Genomic DNA, 17,784 nt, shown 5'->3' on the forward strand with positions numbered 1-17,784 from the left:
ATTGGCCTTGTTCACAGCCAAATGCGCAGAACTACAGCTGCTGCCCGTCATATCCTCTTGAGAATTCATATCAGGCTGTTTAACCAGGCCTTATATGTATGAATCATCCCAGTTGAGGGCAGCTACGTCTCTGTGGTCTTCACTACAGCACAGCTTCAATTTATTGAGTCCAGAGCCAAAGGAAAGGGAAAATAAACCGTGTCAGTGCTCTGTTAGGGGTCATAATGCAGTCACTAAAGGGCTGCGGCAAGGCCACTGAGTTGACTCGAGGTAAGCGCCGCAGGGCCATGCAGATACTCTGTCAGTTGGTTTGTGGAGAGACCAGACGTGCCGTGCCATGCTTCAACCATTCCATTCTGTGCCTTAGAGGCTTCACGTGGAGAAAAGGGAATTTTGTCGAACCTGTTCTCTCCCAGCTGGAGAGATGAGATTTTACACTCCACCAACCACATGACAGAGAAATGCGTGGTGCGTGTTTGTCGGCGTGTGTGTGAAAGACGGGGGAAAAGGCAGCCAGAAAGAAAGAAAGAGCAGGGAGGGCATCAGGCAACTCATCTGCCAGACCTCCTGGGGCAAAATGCACGCTTGAATACTTTAAGACATGAACAGAATAGTTTCACAGTAACATTAGCTGCTACGATGGAGAGAGAATTTCCCCCCATTTCGACATGAATCACGCACGTACACAATGCAGGTTACGGCAGGTACAGACAATTCATTTATTGTTCTTTTAGGTCCATTCTGTAGGTGGATTAACACAGCACAACAGTCACTAGGGTTGTATATGACCATATGTATGGAAGCCACATTTATCGCATCAGAAGTGTGCATTGCCGCGATGATTTGGCTGATTGTATTTGAAATAAAATCTTAAAATTGTAAATGCCGCAACATAAACATTGTCACATCACTGAAAACACTTCATAATTAAAGGGTATTCTTCCATTAACTTTTATTATTATAATAGTTATTATTAACCTATATCTTTTTACTTCTGTAGCACACACACACCCCGCACTTTATGTCTCACACGTATTACATTTGTTTTTAAACCTTTAATCTTTGAATGTATTGAAATGTATATATACACAATGTACCTAATTATCTCTAAAAATGTATTTTTCTATATTTCTGTAACAGCAGTGATTGCATTGGTGAATATATGTGAATATGCAAATACACCATTTTTGTGCGTGGATTGAATAACATAAAGCCACGCACACTTTCATTAAATGAATATTACTCAATGCCGATGCATATATGGTAAATCTTAATAGCTCCACTCACAAGTCAGTTGCAGTCAGTTTAATTGTGCTGCATGTTTATATTTTAAAACACGTTTCATTAGGTCCTGAACATGAACCGTGTGATACAAAAAGGGTAGCATTTTATTCATTTATTTATTTATTTTTTAAATTAATCATCACGTGGTCGACCAAGACGTCTGTTATAAATTCATAATCTGACTTCCTCGGCCGGGCCGGGCACTCTCAAGTCAAACCAACTGAAAAGGAAAAACTAATGATGATGCAAAGGGACCTTTCTTTCCCTCCGCTCCCAAAGCTCCCTGGAAATTGTAGGTGGTCTCAATAATGTAGCTGACGGTCTTTAGTGAAGCAGCAGGTTTTTGGTTTGCTCTGCGGTGTATGTGCGCCCCTCTGTCTGTTTGACACATTCCAACACTGCACCCCTCTCCAAGGCTCCTAACTACCAGTCAGTTGCCATGGTTACCACCATACATCCATGCCAGCTCTTCACACTCAAAGACATATTTGTTTGGCTAGTGTAGCTACGTTCCCGACAAAAAAACACAGCTTTTTAGCATAACACCTGCTAATCTTGGGATTTAGCTCTTTGAAGGGGATTGCTGATCAGAAATTCAAATATATTATTTGAATGCTAATCTGAATGTTAATCCCTGGCCCCCGGGTCTTAAAGCATCCTGTCTTTCAATAACAGTGTTTATTTTTCATTTGCTTTCTCTATTTCATTTTCTCTCAGCCCTGCTTTCCTTCCACCCCTGCACCATATTTAGCTACGTAGCCTATGGAACAGCAGACTTCTCTTTTAAAGTAGGTGAGAGCATCAGTGATTTGGATGATCATGGAGAGGCAGATTATTATCATAACATCATGGTAATGAGAATTTAAAAGGACACAGGTGAGGTGGAGACGTATTGATTTCCATCTCAATTATAACAAATTTTATAAAATAAAATACCTGATGCCTTTTTTTTAAAAAAAAACATAATACTAGGGAAAAAAACTGTTGTAATCTAGTGACATTCGTTTGTCGTGGGAAAGGCGGTGTGATGCACATTTCTTTTTTCCCATCTATCCCTTTCGTGCACTCATCAAGTCATATTTTTTTTTGTCTATTTTCCTCTGCATTTCTTGGCTTTTTTCCGAGATGTTATCTGCGCGGTTATGCATCTGAACGTTAGCAACCGACGGAGATGAGTGGGAGGCTGAGCTGGGTGTTCTTTAAATTATGTTTAAGTTTGGATAAATAAATGCCAAGAAAAAAAGAGGGGGGAAAGATAACGAAGGACACAGCAGACTCAAACATATACATCCTTATAAAAGCTCTTGGTGCTTATTGACCTTCCTGAGTAGTTAACATGCTGCGCTTTGCTCTCACTGGATGTACCTCTGCTGTCAGCAGACTGTGTTTCATGTGATATCTGCTTCCCTTTCGCTGACTTTCGTCTTGGTGGAGACGCAGAGAATCAAAGGCAGCGGGATCACAGGCACATGAATCCGGATCTTGTGAACAACGACTAATTCCTGGTTGCCTCACATTCTCTCCCTCCAAACTAATTTTGGGCTTAGACGGAATCTCTGTTAAGTAAACAGATCCCCCCTCATACAACCAGCCTCCGTCACAATGATCTCCACATCATCTCTGCCCATTAAAACCTGGGCAAACACTTTACTTCACTCCGGTGTGGAAAAGCTCGGAGGAAGAGAAGAAGAGGAAACACACAAGGGTTTTTTTTTTTTTTTTTCAGACTTTCCCAGATTGTGTCTCTTTCTCCTTTTCTGCCTATTAATCCAGTATCTTTCAGCCCTGGTAAACTCCTCAAGATGGACATTGCTTGGTTCAGGGTGGAAAGGGGTCAAGCTCCATTGGCCCCTGCACAGAGCTGTGGAATTTTTCATTAGTGCACAGCTGGGTCACAAGTGGCTCCAAAGCCGTCTTAATATTGTGTAGGCCCACAGATTAGGAGCGGAGAAAAGAAGCCAAAGCGTGATGCTCTCCACCAGACCCTGTCTTTGCATATTTGCAGACTTGTGCTTTAGAACACCTCATATTACTGTTTGTTTTATTTCTTAGACCCAGAACCTCTGGGTCAATAGTAATTATAAAGCCCTCCAATCCAAATGTTGTTTTTTAACCATTCCGGCGCCGAATCTGAAAGATGAGTCGATTTATTTTCCTGCAATAAAGAAAGTATCTCAGCTGGATGATGCCTCTCTCCCCCTGATTTAATCCAGTCCCTGAGAATTTAATGTTATTTGACTGGACACGAGATCATGACGGTTTTCATCGCCGCAGAAGTTGTATTAGCATTATGACTTGCGTGAATCTCTCATTGAAGACAATAATTGCGCATCTCTGGTAGGTTAGAGACAGGCACACTGTGGTTCTGTAACATGTGATAGCTATTACACTTATTCTAGCTCCTCTCGGCTCTGCCAGCTCTTTCAGAAGCATCAATTACTCCTTACGGCTTTTCAATTTCGGCTCATTTGGATTAGCTTGGAAGGGCAACAAAAAAAAGCCGATATTATATTATTTTACTCGCGTTTTAATGGGAGCCATTCTGAACCCCTTTCCTCGTCCTTGTGTCGTAAACATGTCACATCTCCAGCAGTGATGGCCTTTTCCAAACGGCTTTGCTTACACGACAAAAGGCGGAGCGGGCCACTTCATAAATAACAACCTCGTAATTCGTTGCCCTTTTCATTTATTTGGTTAAGAATCAAAACTGCTTTGAAAGCAGGTAAAAAAAAATAAAAAAGGCAGGAAAATGAAAACAAACTAATTTTTTTTTTTTTTTACCATCATTATTTCTTCATTTCTGATGCTGGGAGTGTGTGACCATGTTGTTTGCTCTGAGCTCCAAAAACTGAGCCTAAATGCGATGTTGCACTCATTTTACATACTCAGGAACACCAGCTGTCCAAACAACATCATGTGTGCCCGCCTGCTTACTCTTGTATTTTAAATGTGTGCTTAGCCTCCTCTGCAGCCCCAATACACTGTCCTTTTCACTGCATGAGCTTTGTTCTACCTGTGTGGCTGGGAGGGATTATTTCCTTGCTGTTTTCCTATAGCGGCTCATTAGCAGATACGTGTGAGGGAGACGCGTCGCTTGATGCTGCAAGACAATTCTCTGCATTCCGCTGTCGCTCTCGGAGCTTTGCATGGACACGCAGTATTGACAGTACTGTGTGTAGCCCTGTATATCGTGTTTCCGAATAATGGAATAATAATAATGGATGGAATTCTCATGTTTTCGCCACGTCACGTCCGAACCCCATCTTTTTTTAGGTTTCGAGTAATCTGTGAAACAGAGCTGCCGCAGTGAGATCATTTGAATAACGACACGGCTTAGGATTTCTTTTTGCAGCTGTGCAGCGTAGCATTCTGCACCGATACGGCTGGGGATGTCCGTCTGGCCGGGGACCCGTCTGAGGAGCCGCGCATTCCTGCACATAGGAGCTCACGCTGCCATAGAAATAAAGTGGCCGTATTTATATTCACAATAGCGGACATGTGGGATGGATGATTCTGGAAACACTTTCACTCCAGACTAACTGTAACCAGCGCCTTTTTTTTTTTTGCGGATTCAGTGTGGCTCTGTTCAGCAGCTTTCACTAAGTGCGTTCCCTCCGAGATGTAGGGCAGGTGCGTGTGCGTGCTCTCCCCAACATCGAACACGTCTCTGCGATTATCTCTGCTATGCCAAGTGCAATCAGCTTGTCTCATTCCTCCCTTGCGAGCTCGCAGGCAGCCGGCGCTGCTCTTCAGTGCGGGGAACAAGCAGAACCCTGTGGCCAGAGCTGCGTGATGAAGAAGGCACCTTTGGGCCATTAGTGGTGTACACATCTCCCGTTAATGTGTTTTACTTTTACCTGCTGGGAGTTTAATTAAAAAACAAAGAGCCTCAATTTAAAGGCCATTATTATGCTAATGTAGTAAGCACGGGATGGTGATTAAGCAGCTTTTAGAACTGACTGGAGCTGGCCCTTGGGAGCAGAAGGATGGCACTTTTTATTTGGCTTCATTACTCTCCATGAATCTGTGCTCCAAAGAGAAATGCTGATACTATGAAACAAGGTCAGCTACTGAGATCATTTATGCAGACAGCATCATCACTACTAGTCTTTTGAACTTCACCACTCACACAAGCTGAAAGTTAGCTCCAACTTCCCTCTTCACGGACTGATTGCACTTCAGCTGCTTTTATTTGCGCACACGGACACGTTGCACTAAAGTGCCTTTTCGGAATCTCGAGTCCCTCTGCAAGCAATCAGACGCTTGCATTAGCCGAATTAAGGTCGCTATTTTTACCCCAGTGCGGTCAACATCTATAGCATCTGCTGCATGCTGAGGACAACGGCGCTGCACATAACAAAGCAATTCACGTCACCAAGTTGAGGAGGTTCGCCGCCGTCCATCCGCGTTCAGGGAAACACGTGGGGATCGAATGTTTTCCTCTGTCGCCGAAGCGCCTGATCCTGTTGCTAAAAAGACGTTTTCACATTAGCAAGGCGTGTCTCGAGAGGAGCTCAAGAGTTCTGGAGAGCTCTGCTGTGACAGAGCCGTTTGCTGTCTTTCCAGATGACATTCGGAGCAAGACTCCACCTGAAAAAATATTTTCTGAGAAATATACGTTTATTTCTTTAGTGGGATATTATCAATACAATTTGTGTATCTGTTTGCTAAATAGGGCAGCTAGTTAGCTTAGCTCAACTGCTATTAAACTATTAAAATCCCATAATATTCCACATATAGGGTGTTCATTTGTGAACTATAAAGTTTCTGATAGGTCTAGTCTTCCTTAGGAAACAACCCCAGGACATGTTTCCATATTTTCAGAATTTGTGCTAAGCTAAGCTAAGGCAGCTAACAAGCCTGCTTTGCCAAGAAGTGTATTTTCCCAAAATATGCTCTTTTTTTTTTAACACAGCTCCCTGGTTTCAAGCTTTTATTATATGTTAGCCACATATTTAGCTGAGATAAGTGATAATATTATTAATTATTTTCATGCAATCGTCTGCAAGAATGTGAACGATCGTATCCTCCAAAATTAGATTATTCAACTTTGAAGGGAGAGAACCCCTAAAATAACCAGGTCAGCTGTGTTCAGCCGTCTTGAGATGAAGCTGCTAAATCAGATGTTTGACCGATTCCCTCGATCCTCTCCGGAGGCCCCTGTCTGACCTGCCTCGCGGCCTTCTTCTCTCACCTCGACATGATTGGCACGGCCACAGGTTTCCTGCCCAAACATCTTCAAAGTAATAGCTTACAGCTGCTGCCTGGATAATCCTCAGCCCCTCTGTCTTTGAAGGGATGCGGTGACATAATAGCCCCGGCTATTCTCCCCTAAATTGTTATGGTATTTTTTCCGCATGTCGTTCAATAGCAAACGGGGAGTAGGTGAGACCGGTGCACGTGTTGCTAAATGTAGCATGATTATCGAGCGCCATAAGCAGCGCCATACCCTCCCCTCCCTTACACCCCCCTCTCTCCTCTCTCCAGTATTCTTCTGGGTTCTTTTTTATCCTGCCCAGTCCTCCTGATGCTTATCACTGCGGCAGAAGCATTAAATGCAGTGTCTGTGGAAGGGAAATCATTGGCAACATGTGGTGAGAGCTTAAGATGTTGTCACACTTTAAGTTGCCCATAATCTGTTCAAAGGGAGAGTGCATAGTTCTCCAAAGTGCCTGCAAAAAAGGGAGGGGAGAAGAAGAGCAGCGGTGAGACCGGTGTCTCTCAGCTGCACTTTGCTCGGCTAAAGTGTTCATCAGACAAAACAACCCATGGTCCCCGTTGGCTTTTGTCTTCCTCATAATGCTCTATTTTTTTTTTTCTTTTTTGTAGCTGCCTCTACTTTTTCATTTGCTTGTAGCATTACAAGCCTCGGCAGTGTGATAATCTGTCACGGGGAGGGAGAGACGACCATAGATAATGTAAAAAAGAACAGACAAGGGATTACAGGTATGTGGACACAGGATTAAAAAGAGGGACGTAATGATTCCTCTGGGAGAGAGGTATGTGCTGAGATGGACTCTTTTTTTCCCTCCTCCTTTCATTTATGAGACCCGTTGTGGGGAGGCCTGGGTAAATATTGACAGCTCTCTCTGCTTGAGATGCAGCCATTGATCCACACAGGAGGGTCTCACCACTTGATCTGTGCGCTCAGGTGTGGGAGGAGGAAAAAAGCCGGAGCCGGTGGTCGTGCTGGTGGTCCTCTTTGTGCCGGCTTTTATACGCGGACTAGCTCGCCTCTGCAACACCGGGAGTCGTGTTACCAAAGCAACTGAACGTCCAGAAAGTGGATTTGCGGTGGATACAAGTCTTAGTGTGGTGGGTCACCGGGATCAAATAGCAGGAGAAAGTGGTAAATGATCACCTAAATCACTTGAAGTCTGATTCCGGTGACACCTACATCTTCCTTGATATCTTTAATATCCCAGTAGACGGAGAGCTGTCCAGTCTGTTCCCCGGCTAATGTCATCACCTCCTGTTGATGCGTTTTTCTATATATAAAATCATCATTTACATCTTCCAGTCTGCCTCCTGTCGGCATGCCGGCCCAGCGGCCTGGTCCTCAAACCACTAATCAGGTAATGTTGGGGAGGTTGAATGGCGTGCCTCCCCCTGGTCAACCTTCACTGCTCACACAGTGGTGTTGTTTTAAAGAGCATTCTTTAGCAGCTGAACTTGGAAAGGTATTAAAGTGGGATTAGGCTCCTCCACAATCCACTGCTTGTGTCATTCAGGGAGTTTGTGTTCTCCTCTCCCCGCTGCCACCTCCCCACTCCTCCTCTGTTTGATTGTGGCTAGCCGCAGGAGTGGGACTGACTGTGCCTTTCAAAGGAGAGGGGTAGGGTTAAATCCCTAGTCCACTGCTCCCTGCTAATTCTCCTTGTTCCTTAGAGAAGGATTTACTTCTGCTGCCAGCTCCTCAAAGGCCTTCTCTGCCCATCCGAAAAGTCGGCGTTGCCTTCCTGTGGAGGTGTGGTTGCCATAGAAGGGGCGTCATGCATGGCTATTCCATCTGAACCCCGCGGAGAATGGGGACCGGGGACTGAAAACAGGCAGAAAGTCCGGATTAGACCCGAGGACAAAGCAGGACAGGAAGATTCCAGAAGGGACGAATAGGAATTACAGCAGCAAAAATAATGCAAAGTGACAGAGAGGGGAAATAGAAAAATAATGGCTTACAAGATTAGACTCGGCGAGGAGAAAGAAGAAAGGAAAGAGGGCTGAATGAGAATGTTTTCATCTAGATGAGAAGATTTGAGAGAGCGGTCGTAGGTGAATGCCGAGTCCTGGACGTATCAAAAACGCGCTAACAAGTCATTTCCTCAACCTTTTTCGCTCTCTTTCTCAGCCTAAGCCGGCAATCATTAGCCAAACATGAGAGTTCGAGCTGGGAACTTGTCTTGACAGATTCATCACCTCTTTGCCTCCGATCCCAGCGTGTAACACACTAATCCCTCTAAAAACTGGAAACAAGTCCCCGAATATTCACTTTTTGTTTTGCGGGAATGTAGTCGATATAAAGAGATATCTCTCTCGTTTTTTTTTTTTTTTTTTATTTTATTTTATTTAAAAGTGTTGCTCTTCTCTTTTGTTTTTCCGTGTCCAAAGTTGCTGATTTGTTTAGAAGACAGATCCAGGTTGGCAGGTCATTTAAACAAGAACCCTGCTTGTTTGAGAAACATGCCAGCATTTCTTTTTCAGGGGATTATCCTTGAGGTTTTTCCATAGTTGAATAATAATCTTCTTAACTTATTGTAATAAATGAAAGATTAAAGGATTTTATGAACCCTGAGAGTGCCAGTTCTGACATCTCTGTTGTATTTGCGATGCTTCAAAAGAAAATACAGCGAAGGTCTGTCTTTTGCTGACAGGCGCTGGTGGTAGTTTTCAGCCTAATGGATGGATATCTAGAAACCAGTAAAACAGCCCATTAATTGTTGTGGTTAATTAAAAACGACATCATTGCCGCTCTCCTGATTCTGACCTGATGAGCGGGAGCCTGGCCGATCATTTTGGAAAGTTGCAGAGACGGCAACAGACGCCGCACTTGTTTCCAGTGTGTGCCTGCAGCTGTGCTTGAATGTGTGAACACATGCGCACACACCGTATCAGCACTCAATCAGTACCTATAACAGCATTACCATAACAAAACCGTCCTTTGGTTTCCCTCCTCTCATATTTACACATTATATTCATCACTATCGCTCATCCCTGTCCCGAACCGGCAGATGATGTCAATTGCTCCTCTCGCTGCCTCCCTGCCTTGCACAATGAAATAGATGTTCACCACAAATAGATAGGCGGTTGCCAGCTGTCTTCCAGACCAGGGCAAACAAAGAGGCCGCTAATAAATCCAGCTTTACGGCTGGACAAGATCAACCGCACTCGCTGCCTTCTTGCTCCATTTTCATGTGGCTTCTTCTGAACAACAGAGCACGAATTAAATGCCACTCAGTCACCAATAAAGCCATGCAAACATCTTCCTGAAAGGATATAAAAGAAGATGGAGGTGTTGTCTAGGAAATGGTGATAGAGGTGGTGTCGTGCCACGGAGGCATGATATTAGACTGTAAGATGAGATATGAACCGAGTGGAGGGCAGCTCCGGTAGCCGGGGATGAATCACGGGCTCTGATATGTTATCTGATGCATACAGAGTGGGGTGGATATGAAAGAAATGCGTAAATTGCAGAGAGGGACTTGATTGGGATCATCAGGGTTTACGGTGATGAATCTGTTTGCTGCACTAGAACATGATCCTTGATGCCTTTTTTTTTTTTTTTTTTTAAAGAAGGGGATTTGGGTGACTGAGCTCGCTCTGAATAATGCAAGGCTGGGCCCACATTAGACAATTGAACGGATGAGCTGCTGCCAAAGGGGTCACCTCTTTGGCTTTCCACAGGATCAACAAGTCAAAAGTCATTAATGGGCAAAACATGGGGTGACAATTTTGTCACAGATGAATGCTAAAATATAGTTTAACAGCAGCAATGTGAGAACGAATGTTCTGTTTCTTCTTTCACTGACACCATCCCCCTTTCTGTTTTTTCGGTAGGTTGTTTGCAACCAAGTGCAGCGGCTGCATGGAGAAAATCGCCCCCACGGAGTTCGTGATGCGCGCCCTGGAGTGCGTCTACCACCTCAACTGCTTCTGCTGCTGCGTGTGCGACCGCCAGCTGAGGAAGGGCGACGAGTTTGTCCTGAAGGAGGGCCAGCTGCTCTGCAAGATTGACTACGAGCGGGAGAAGGACTTACTCAGCTCGGTCAGCCCCGATGACTCAGACTCAGGTGAGCCCTCTGCACCCTCTCACACGGGAGTGAGATTCGCGCCGCCGTGCTATCATCACATGGCACGGGGGTGTTGTATTCTGTACGCGCTGTTCCATCACAGCGGTAGCCAACGCAGACGTCCTCGGCGATGACCCGAAACTGAATCTCACCGGTTTAGGCGCTAAATGATTAATACTAAAAGGAAAAACAGCTCTCGTTGCCAGATCATTTGCCGAGACGTCCGAGACCTCGTGCGCAGTTTGAACTTCTATCGCTGCTCCATCTGCGGCTTTTCAGTTGATGACTTTGTAGCATTCAGTCAAGCAGGGAGCATAGGTTTATGATACAGTAGGAAGTGGAAACAGGACGAAGCCAAGCCACCCTGTATTAATGGCTCTCTGTGCGTGGGCAGGCTCTGGTGCTGGAAAGAATTAAATTACTGTATCATGGTGAGTGACGGAGGGATTTGGGGCCTTTCTGCAGAAAAGCCTGCGCCTCCACTCTTATCAGCCCTAGTGCTCCTCGCCTATAGCCTCCACACACAATGAGGCATCTCGCCAAGCCTCGCTGTTCACTACCATCTGGCTCGCATTTAAACATGCACAAAAGCGAGGAATTTGTCAAATACATCTGCGCCTGTGTCAACTTTTGTCAACTTGTGGGAATATTTGCTCGGCATCGTCCTCGTCCGCCAGCGTCCCAGTGCACCACGCGGCCCTCCTTATTTTTTTATTTATTAATTTTTTTCCCCCACAAACGCGCCCTCCGAATTTCAAGATGGAGAAAAAGTCGAGGTTAACCTCGGCATGTGGCGGGCGAAATGAGCGCTTTTCGGCACAGACCTGTACATGCGTATCAGAACCAGATGATAAGAGACACCGAGCCATCGCGCGTGTCTCTCGTTTCAACCGCCACAACCCGAAATCATTAGGATTTGATAGCGCCACCGCTGGTTCTGATTTGGAAACGCTTGTTTGTGCGGGTTTACATGGAATGATAACTGATGTTTTTATTTTTCGTGTTATTTTTACATGGGCCTCTGCGGATGTTAAACCACTGCTTTTATTGTCACATCGTATTTAGTCGTCCCTGATTTCACTTTTTAAAAGTGAAACTAGATTATTATCAATTAATCTTCCCTTAGCTGATGAACTTCAAGCAAGTTTCACTTTGTTTTCCGCTGTTTTTTTCTGGGGGTTACTCTTCTGGGATACTATTGAACATCTGCATTTTCATTTGTGAATCTAAATCTAAAATAATAAACCTGTAAATATATCTGGGATTTCATTTAGTTTTAATTGCGTGTCGTATGATACGAGCATTAAAAATGACACCACTTTTACTGCCCCGTGCTGCAATATCCTGCTGTTAACAGTAAAAGTTTAGCAACCCATATAGATGCTGCCACTATTTTAAGGTTTAAAACAAAACTGTTTTTTTTTCTTTCTTCACTGCGTCCCAGGAGATGTGTTTCCACATATGTACTAGTGTTGCCTTTTTCATGTTTCACTTGATGTAGTATTCTTATCAGAGATTGATTTAGTGTAAATCAGACAAAGCTGAGAGCAATAAGTTACCAGTGACACGTGTCCGATTCTGTGACAAATGTGCATATTTCACTGTGCTCTCCGCAGACTTCTGTAAGTCGGCTCGTACATGTGGTCTTTTTCCTTTTCTAATAAATTGATAATAAAGTATCAAAAACACATGTGTCTCCTTTGATTAGGCACTTGTGCTGTGTGAATCTCCCGGAACCGGGAGGAATGAAAATATATTTATCAGTGGCCTGTCACCGGCTAAAAGGGTGTAGTCAGTTCACGCTCGCGCCGATGACACGGATAATGTCTGTTTCTGCAGAGAAAAGTGACGACGAGGAGCTGGACATCAAGCCAGAGAAAGGCATAGGGAGCCAGGGGAAGGGGGACGACGGGAAAGATCCGAGGAGGCCCAAAAGACCACGGACCATCCTGACCACTCAGCAGAGACGGGCCTTCAAGGCCTCCTTTGAGGTGTCCTCAAAGCCCTGCAGAAAGGTGAGACAAAGCCTCAAATCTGCTATGAGAAAGTATTTTCTTTTCAATGCTGTATGGTTTGTGTTTGGGGTAACCGAGGTTTAGATGCCGACCACGAGCCCTACAGTAGTTTGACAAATAAAATTCTCAAATTAAAAAAAATCTCCCCCACCTCAGAGGCCAGCTTTGAAGTGGCGAGCAGCGCTCTGTTCTGTGTTAGCTGAGGCAGGCTGGTGTAACGCGGTCCGTCTGCACCAAATGTCACACTGAGATCGGAGAACTGCCTCCATAGCCGGGGCCCTTAAACAGGCTCTGCACCGGCTCCAAGGCTTTGAAGAGGCAATAAGTCCAAAAAGACCGCTGCATTCGTTCAGCGTTCACTGAAATCAAAGCAAATCAAAAAGGCAACGGGCCCGTTGGGAAATGCGGCGCACGTATTAAAGAGGAAAAGTATTTCAGGGTGTTGTGAAGGTTTTTTTGCTGTTGTTGTTGTTGTTTTCGCGTGCGATTCTGAAAATATTACTTCTGGATGTTTTCAGGTGAGGGAGACGCTGGCCGCAGAGACGGGGCTGTCTGTTCGGGTGGTCCAGGTTTGGTTTCAGAACCAGAGAGCTAAGGTGAGAGCTGCCAACGCCAGAATCACAGTTTTAGTCCCCTCAAAAAAAAAAACAAAAAAAAAACAGCCTTCTTCCATCTTAGTCTAGTTAATAAATCACCAAAACTGTGTGTTACACTTATCGCTGCATTCCTACAAATGCAGAAAAAATAAAAAAAGGAGTTACAAATCTAGCTCACTCTTGCATTAAATGTCTACGCCCTCCTCTTTTCTGATTATTATCTTGTGAAAACCTTTGATACTTGACAATGGAGTGCACTCGGACACAGATTTTTACGCAGTTCACTCAGGGGTGAACGGCGAGGAGCATCCTTTTTAAATTAAAGAGAGCATGTTAGTTTTGGGAGTTCCTCACAACTTTGACTCCTTCGTTTCAGATGAAGAAGTTGGCAAGAAGACAGCAGCAACAACAAGAACAACAGAATTCTCAGAGACTTGGCCAAGGTGAGACACGGCCTTTATGTCTTTCCGTATCTTTTCAGTGCAACTGCAAGGTATGCCAGCACGTCATGACTTCTGAATCTGAGTCCGAAAATGGGAGCTTTTCCTTTGCGGAGTTATGCTGCGGTGTAATCAAATGTGTATTCAGTAATTACGCCGCATAATGGATTACAAATATGCTGCAGTGTAAACAAGAACACTTCAAAAGGACGTCGGGGGAAAAAAAAACGCGCTTGGACGCCAGCTTGAATGAATGGCGGAGATCATTTCGCAAAAACCACTCCAAAGGGAAGTGTGGGTTGGGGGGAGCTTTGTGTCCTCCCGCGCCCGTCAGTTAGCCAAGAGCCGTGTTTGGAAAGGGAATTGTGGGGGAAGCCACGGGTAGAACTACTGTAGGTTTCCATGGAAATGCTGACAGAAGCGGGGAAGGTAGCTAGGTATGTGGAGGTTACAGCGGTTGTTACTTCTGTTCTTCATCGGTGTACATTTTTTCAAGTCTCAGGTTGGCTAATGCCACCACAAATGGACACATACTCTCATCATCATAGCGTCTACATTTCACACTTTGCGGACTTATCTGTAACAGCTCTTCCTGTCTGCTTTGGTTGAACTTCCAGAGGTGATGTCTAATCGGATGGAGGGGATGATGAACTCCTTCACACCACTGGCTCCGCCACAGCAGCAGCTGGTCGCCATGGATCAGAATGGTTACAGCACAGACCCGTTCCAACAGGGGCTCACCCCCCCACAGATGCCCGGGGACCATATGAACCCATATGGTGAGCATCCACCATCTCCCACCACACACACACACACACGTACACGCACTCAGTGTTCCCCAGAAACACCGCTCTGCCGCACACAGAACGCACACATGCCTGTCCCTTGATCAACCTCATAGCTCCCCGGTGTGAGACATGTGCTCAGGCCACAGCCCCCTGGTTTAACCCGCTCACAGAAACGAACCATCAGCTTCTCCTCCCACACAAGATAACACAAGTGTTCTCATAAGCTGGTGGGTTTGAAGTGTGTTTTTTTTTAAACGTGTTTAATATGGTTTTAACTCCTCGCCCCCAGTTCTGAGACATGCCCCGTTACTGATGGTGTTTCCAAATGCTGGTGAAAACATGTGGTCTGCGCGGACAGCTCGAGATCAAGTGCAGTCCTAACTTTGATTGAAGACTGCGTGAGCTAATGAATCAGGGCGGGGAAAACAACAAGTCTCCGATTTTTTGGTTTGATACAGGAAAGAATTAAAATGCGAACGGGGAAGGGGGAGAAATCAGTCGATCAAGTGTTAGTCCACAGGATGTAACTGGAATAACACATATCTGAGTGATGTCCTCAACACGTCCCTGAGGGACCATTTCCTGAAGTTCATAACTTCCTTATAATTTGCCTCCATTTAGTTCTTCTCGGTAGTAAGAACCCAAATCCCCAGTCTCATCACTCTCCTTTGGTTTGGGGAAAAGAACAATATTGGCAAGGCATTAAAAGATACGTCTCAAAACACTGTCCCCATTTTGTGCAACACTATCATTAAGATCCAGAGTGTAATAAAGTTAACTATTCCCTCCAGAGAAATAACATGTTGAGGTTTTATGAAAGGCGTAAACAGTTGCTATTAACCAGATCTTTTAGGAGGATGCCCCTTGTTTACATGCTTCCTCATAGACCGCAATTGTCCCAGCGAGGGCAGCAAAAAGTGAGCTTTGATGATATCTAACAAAACAGTTCTCACAATTGTGATGACACACAACAGCAATTTCTCAAAGTGACTATTAGTAATTATAATTTCCCAACGCTGCTATAAATCTCAGATTCGAGACTGCGTTCATTTCAGTGTCAGAGTTTGGCATCGTTGTTTTTTTTTTTCTTTTTATTATTATTATTTTTTTATTTTTTGAATGACACCTCTGCCGCTGAATCCTGACGGCTATCTCCGTATCGTCTCTCCGCAGGTAATGATTCCGCATTCCATGACATAGACAGCGACACGTCTCTAACCAGCCTCAGCGACTGCTTCATGGCCTCCTCGGAAGTCAACTCCATGCAGGCCCGCGTGGGGAACCCCATCGACCGCCTCTACTCCATGCAGAACTCTTATTTTGCGTCATGAAAAGAGAGGAACCGGGGGAAAGGAAAAAAAAAGGAAAAACATCAGCACAGAATAAACTGCCCATCTCAACCGAAAGCACGGCGGCCAGGAGTTTCTACACGAACGCGGACGCGACAGAAGAAGCGCCTCCATTGCAGTAGCTCCTGGTTGTGTGCGGAAGCTCACTCAATAGTAAAACCACTTGTTGTAGGACAGTGAAGATTCCTGGGGAAAAAAAAAAAGACTTAAATATTGTTAGAGATTATTTGGTAGGATTGCTTATTTGTCACAAGAGATATTACTCTTTTGTTTGTTCACACAAAACAAGTAGATATCGATGCCACTGATTACACACTTTAAAACCAAATAACACCGTGAATTTATACAGTGCATGATCAGTTGTAAACTAAAACCTATTTTTTTTTTTTTTGTAAGCCCCTCATGGTTAAGATGTGGTGTTTGGACTGTTTCTTCATCACACTACATGGATTTCCATGTCCTCCGTTAGCATTTTGATCACTTTCCATAGGTTTAGATATCGTGTTAATAGTAAATAGGTGCAGCATGTCTGCAAGAGTGACTGTACATTTGTGTATGTATGAGAGTTTGTGAAAACACAGAATTGTTTAGAGGAGATCGAAAAGTGGAGAATTTGTTCGACAGGTAGGATCAGTGAAGTGTAAATACTTTCCCCAGGCAAATTGGATGTGCATGTTAAAAATGGAAAGCATTCTATTTATTTAACTATAACAGGCTCTTGAAGGTACATATTAAAACTGAAAAGCTTTATTTAAAAAGGAGAGCATTTTTTTTTGTTGAGCAATTAGTGAGTTCATGAGTGTCACAACTCATCTGTATACCTTTTTTTTAAAAAAAAATATGAAGATTAACCCTTTTGTTTTGCTGTTTCCTTCAGCCAAGCTGTAAATGAGCAAAGTTGCTATTTATTTCGTACAGACCATAAGCCTTTTGTTGTCATTGTCCTATGTGCATTCTCAAAATGTTAAAGTTGCTAATTGACCAAAGTTGACTGGTTTGATGAATAAACAGTGTCTTTCTCCTGATAACATTAAATAAATAGCATCAGTGACCGTTCACATGGTAACACTCCAACTCCCATATTACCAGCTCCACTGAACCGTCCTATTCAAATGTCGCACATATCTTTAACCGTGCGACCAGCATCGGTGTGAGTCTATTCATTGACATAGGTTGTTGAATCGATTCTCATAAATTTTGGTGCAGGCATTCGTGGCTCTAAGAAGATGAATCCTGACAACTCTGGTGATCCCCTGACTTTCCCGTTCCCGTTGGTTCTCGCCTCAGTCGTGTCACATCACCAGAGGCGTCCACATTCCAGGATCTGTCTCCTTGTGTGCGCGGCCATTTAAAAGTGCAGCACCGCCGATGGTCACTAGGCGCCACAATCAACTCCAAAAGAATTCTTATAAATGAAAACTCCGCAAATTAATTTTCTTAATTCATTTGACCATCTTGTGACAATTCTGTGACAATGTTCTGCTGGGAAACGTTTGGACCTGGCACTCATGTGGATGTTGCTTCGACATGTACCACCCACCCCATGACAACGACACTCCTTGATGGCAGCAGCCATCCCCAGCAGGACGCAGCCTGACACAGACACACAAAAACAGTTTAGGAACAACTAGAATAAACATGAACAGCAGCACAAGGTGTTGACCTGGCCTCCAAATTCACCCCCCAAAAAACTCCAAAGCGCCTCCACAAACTAACTCCTATTGCCAGGCACCACAGGACACCCTGATGAGAACAAGGGAGACCTGCACAATAATAGGAAGGTGGTCATAATATTATGCTTGATCACTGGTTTGATTGACAGATTTGAAATAATTGACGCGCAATTCCCTGTTTTCTCAGTCAGCCAAGACGGTGATGGCCAAACGCCAAACTCTCCACAAAGGTTGCTATGGCTTATTTTCTTTCTTTCTGTTTTACATACACAACACTGATATTAGGTCGGCCCTACAGGGGCGTTAGTTTGGCTCTGGGTTTTATAGTCGGCGTTTACAGCGTATTCTTTTATTA

General features: G+C 44.4%; 1 protein-coding gene across 3 annotated transcripts in view; it reads left to right on the forward strand.

Annotated features, from left to right (window-relative positions):
• Positions 1-16,812, forward strand: part of lmx1bb (LIM homeobox transcription factor 1, beta b) — a 44,998-nt gene extending 28,186 nt beyond the window's left edge. For all 3 annotated transcript variants that reach the window (XM_047593136.1, XM_047593135.1, XM_047593133.1), the window contains 6 exons: positions 10,336-10,568; positions 12,408-12,583; positions 13,102-13,179; positions 13,556-13,622; positions 14,237-14,398; positions 15,581-16,812. In XM_047593136.1, coding sequence (XP_047449092.1) covers positions 10,336-10,568; positions 12,408-12,583; positions 13,102-13,179; positions 13,556-13,622; positions 14,237-14,398; positions 15,581-15,738 — 874 coding nt within the window. In that variant the 3' untranslated portion in view covers positions 15,739-16,812. The remainder of the gene's footprint in view (positions 1-10,335; positions 10,569-12,407; positions 12,584-13,101; positions 13,180-13,555; positions 13,623-14,236; positions 14,399-15,580) is intronic.
• The last annotated feature ends 972 nt before the right edge of the window (positions 16,813-17,784 follow it).

This window comes from Mugil cephalus, chromosome 8 (assembly GCF_022458985.1).
Source record: "Mugil cephalus isolate CIBA_MC_2020 chromosome 8, CIBA_Mcephalus_1.1, whole genome shotgun sequence".
Lineage (NCBI taxonomy): Eukaryota > Metazoa > Chordata > Actinopteri > Mugiliformes > Mugilidae > Mugil > Mugil cephalus.